At 47.1% G+C, this 4,620-nt stretch overlaps 1 protein-coding gene across 1 annotated transcript; it reads left to right on the top strand.

Moving 5' to 3' along the window:
• The first annotated feature begins 812 nt into the window (after positions 1-812).
• Positions 813-1,517, top strand: LOC110580854 (histone H2A.J). The gene has a single exon (XM_021690519.1). It carries the CDS (start codon positions 957-959, stop codon positions 1,344-1,346), a length of 390 nt encoding a protein of 129 aa, XP_021546194.1. The 5' UTR covers positions 813-956; the 3' UTR covers positions 1,347-1,517.
• The last annotated feature ends 3,103 nt before the right edge of the window (positions 1,518-4,620 follow it).

Raw genomic sequence — 4,620 nt, 5'->3', positions numbered from 1 at the left:
CAGAGACTGATCTTGCAGCCTCTCCCTGGAATCCAGAGACTCTTTTCAGGCTCATAATCTCAAAAGACAGGAGATGTTAAGTTTTGGCTAAGCGAGCTTGTTCTGCAGTCTGTGAAGAAAGCATTCACGTCTAGTGTAGCACTAGTTTCGCAGTCCCTAGAAGCTAAGATTGGCAACCTGTGAACGGCAGAACTGCTCGGGGAGTCCAGTGTCACCTGGTCTGGTTAAGAAAGTTTAGATGGCCAGTTCAGTGCGAGGCATCTTTTGGAGCCAGCTCCCCACACTGCTGGGTAGCAGCAGGCGCATCTGGGTTTGCAGGAGACCAGGCGCTTGTCTAAAGAAACGGCAGTTAGAGGGGTACTGTTGCCCACAAGCGCGGTGTCTGGAGTCAGCTAAACTGGCTAAGGATGCTATATAACGTGAGAAAATCCACCTAGGGGGCACAGCACCGTGGGACGCAGCACCGGAGGGCTCATCTTGCGACCTCCATTGCTTGAGGCGTTTCTTGCTTGAGTGTTTTTGTACTTGTACGGGTAGCTCTTCCGGATTTTTCAGTTTCTAACCGTGGTTCCTTAATTCTTAAGACGTTCTTGTCCCAGGAGCGAACTTGGACGTTGAAATCTCAGGGGCCAAAAAATTCAACGGAAGCCCCAAATGCGGAACGGTCCGGTCCTAGCCTCTCATATGAGAGGCTATGTAAATGAGGGCTAGGAGTTTGCTCTTTTGACTGGACAGAGCTGGAGAAGGCGGTCCCTTTGCCAGGAGCTCTGGTTGGGAGCGGAGCCTGCCTGTCATTGGTCAATAGAGCCGAAGATGTTGCTGCGCCCAATGGGAAGGCGCTGCCTAGTGTCAGCAAAGTGATAGAGGCAGTTCCGGTGTTGGTAAATTACATTCACCTACTGAGAACCGTGTCTCTGTGTTTTTCCTCTCGCAGGAGTTTTAGGCGAGAGGTAAACATGTCTGGTCGCGGAAAGCAGGGCGGCAAAGTGCGGGCCAAGGCCAAGTCTCGGTCTTCCCGCGCGGGCCTGCAGTTCCCGGTGGGCCGAGTCCACAGACTGCTGCGCAAAGGTAACTACGCGGAGCGAGTAGGCGCTGGGGCGCCGGTGTACCTGGCTGCGGTGTTGGAGTACCTGACGGCAGAGATCCTGGAGTTGGCTGGCAATGCGGCTCGTGACAACAAGAAGACCAGGATAATCCCTCGCCACCTGCAACTCGCCATCCGCAACGACGAGGAGCTAAACAAGCTGCTGGGGAAAGTCACCATTGCTCAGGGCGGCGTCCTGCCCAACATCCAGGCCGTGCTGTTGCCCAAGAAGACGGAGAGTCAGAAGGCGAAGAGCAAGTGACCCTGACGCCACCACAGGGGAGCTGGCTTCCCCAGCAAAGGCTCTTTCCATAGCCACCCCGCAGTATTTTTCAATATACTCGATGTCATGGAAGTCTGCCGCGATCTAGTGGGGAGGTGGGTGGCGAGGGGCCCGCCGAGTCCGGGGCCAATAAAGTCGGTGAAAATCGTGTGGTCGAGAGAGCTATGTAGTCTCGGGGACCTTCCGGATGACCCGGGGGGCAGCCAGGAGACCTCTGGAGCAGGTAGTGAGGGGTTGGTTTCTGCCGTTTTGTGGACTACTTTGGTCCGCACCCTCGAGGTGTTTTGTGGGCGGTCGAGGGAGACCATGAAGGACCCACTGGCCGGAGGTGGGCAGAATTGGGATCTCTCCCTACTCGCCTTAATGCAAAAGAGAAGCAGACTAGGGTGCGGGGGCGTCAGGGGGATTATTTTTACCTGTCATTCTCAGGGCCTTCACTCGTGTCTTGTCTGGGCTGTTCATGGGGACCCAGTTCTGAAGACGCAGTGGGGGCTAGCTGGTGTCGCGCAGGAAGGTGGCTCTCTGGCCATACTTTTCAAAAAGTATGGGAGTAACTTTCCGTCTTGGAAGAGTGTTCTGATGACACAGTGCCCACCAGATTTTTCGTAGCCTAATAGCTGTTGTGTTTTCATGTTTTGGGTATCAGATATTTCTATATACACATTTATGTTCCCATTTCTTTAAAATGAAGGGAACATCCAGTAATATGTGTAATATAGAAGCATGAGTCATAAGTAAATTTGTTCCCCCCGACACTCATGTTGCATAACAGTGCAGTGTCTTTAGTCATACATTACTTATGCTTAGGAGCTTTTAAGAGATTTTTTCATGATGGTCTTGTCTCCATCATATCATACTCCTTTGGAAATGTAATCAGTTTGATTTTGCTTCCTAACAACAAATAATCTACTTGAAGTCTCGTGTTCATTCCCGCCTTAGCCTGGAGTAATGACCTCGTTCCAACAGTACTGTGGGGGTAGCATTGCTTGATTGTACAGCACTGCTTTCATAAACATGAAATGTGAGAAAATGTAAGGATAAATGACTTAAGTGCCAGAAGTTACACATTTCAGATCTGGAATCCACATTTAAAAGTTAAATAGCCGTCTTGGGCGCCTGGGTGGCTCAGTTGGTTAAGCGACTGCCTTCGGCTCAGGTCGTGATCCTGGAGTCCCTGGATCGAGTCCCACATCGGGCTCCCTGCTCGGCAGGGAGTCTGCTTCTCCCTCTGACCCTCCCCCCTCTCATGTGCTTGCTCTCTCTCATTCTCTCTCTCTCAAATAAATAAAATCTTTAAAAAAAATAAAAAATAAAAATAAATAAAAGTTAAATAGCCATCTTATTCTGTCCTTAATTGACCCTTCCATTTCACCCTTTTCTACAAGCTTCATCCTGGCCCACAGGGCCCACAGCACAGATCCCAGTTCAGATTTCACATCTTTGGTGTCATCTTTCCTATGAGTCAGAGTTGAAGTCTTCCTGAAAAAACATTATGGTATTTCTTCATCCTTAGTAATGGGTGGCCCATTTTCCCACGCGGACTTTCTTTATTTCTTCCCCAGTATTTATTGAGCTCTTCAGTATGCCATGCTCAATACCAGATGATGGGAGTACAGCTGTGAATAAGGCCAACTAGATTTCCACTCTCTTGGAGCTCACTTCTTTTTCTTGGTACCTGATGACAGAACAATGAACAAATAAGTTAATATCGGAAAAAGGATTCACCTTCAGCTTCCATCAATACTTGTGTCTCCCTGCTGCTTATGCAGTGAATGAATGTTGGGATTACTTCTCCCACGTGGTCATCTTTTTGAGGTGTACAAAGATCAGGCTACACGTAGTACCTCTGTTAGGAGGCAGATTATTGCCCCCAAATTCCTGAGGAGAATAGACCCCAAGGCTACCATGGTCAGCAGGTGCCAAGATGTCCACAGCTATTTACTGCACTCCCACCTTCCATACGGAAGGCTTCTTCATATGTTAAACAGTCCTAATGCCAATTTTGAGGACTGAGACTGTTCATTTATATACACATTAGGCATATATTAGGTGCTGAATAAATTAAAAGAAGCTCCATTTCCTACAAGATATGGGCTTACTCTTATAGGTTAAGGTATAGGTCACTGTAATTAATAGGATTTTGTTTTGTTTTTATTTTTATTTTTAAAGATTTTTAAATTTATTTATTCACAAGAGACAGAGAGAGAGAGAGAGAGACAGAGGCAGAGGGAGAAGCAGGCTCTCCACGGAGCAGGGAGCCCCATGCGGGGACTCGATCCCAGGACCCTGGGATCATGACCTGAGCCGAAGGCAGACGCTTAACCGACTGAGCCACCCAGGCGTCCCTTGTTTTGTTTTTAATGCTCAATCATTAAGACAGTTCTCCGTATTATCACTCTGGGGACATGGTGCGCAGTGGAGAAAAAAAATGTGTGTATATATATAATATGTAGATATCCAATGCTAGTTTTGACATTTAAGTCTTAGTTTCCTAAAAGATTTGAGGCACCTGAAAGATTATTACTAAAACAGTAACAAAATAAGAACAAGGATCACTAAGACATTTATAAGAAAAAGGCATTTTTCCTTTCTCTCTGAAGATTCAGAGTTGTCTGTCTAAGCCTGTTACCCGAGGAGCAAGACAGACATGATAGAAAGTACAATGCCTGCCCCCTTACCCACACCACCTCCACTGCCCCAGGGATTCTGTTTCCTCTCAAATCCTCCCCCTGCCACAAGTTTCCACCGGTCTTTCACCATTTCTGTTTTTGAGGGTTTTTTTAAAAACCTGAATAATTTATTGGCAGTTAAAGATGCATACCTCCTGCAAAATCAATTCAGCCTGTGATCCTTGAACAAATAGTTCTTGCCAAGATATGATTGTTAATTTAAAAGGACAATATTTCTTCAAGCACAAGACCACAAAGAAGACTTAGGACAGAACTGGGTGGGACCTGAATTCTGATTTTGTTTTAATACGTTTATAATCCATAGTTGTATTTATAGACACACATACTCTTTCCTGCCAAGATAAGCCATTCGTGTGGCAGGCTGTGACTTGGGCAGGATTTGTGCTTTGTTTTTCCTGTGGGGCCAGTCTCGTCTTCGTGTCTCTGAGAACTGGTCTGTTTAGTTTTGTCTGCCTGGAACCGAAAGGTTTAGTCTGGCCCTATAATTGGTGATGCCTGGCCTATGATATGCAAACTCTTCACAAATGCCCCTGGAATGTCATATACCATGGTGTCTAAGGACT

This window comes from Neomonachus schauinslandi, chromosome 5 (assembly GCF_002201575.2).
Source record: "Neomonachus schauinslandi chromosome 5, ASM220157v2, whole genome shotgun sequence".
Taxonomy (NCBI): Eukaryota; Metazoa; Chordata; class Mammalia; order Carnivora; family Phocidae; genus Neomonachus; species Neomonachus schauinslandi.
The sequence above is the reverse complement of the archived record's forward strand: the minus strand, read 5'-3'. Positions and strand labels throughout refer to the sequence as shown.

Excerpts from the sequence above, each read along its gene's own strand:
- LOC110580854 (XM_021690519.1), top strand. The coding sequence starts at position 957 with ATGTCTGGTCGCGGAAAGCAGGGCGGCAAAGTGCGGGCCAAGGCCAAG.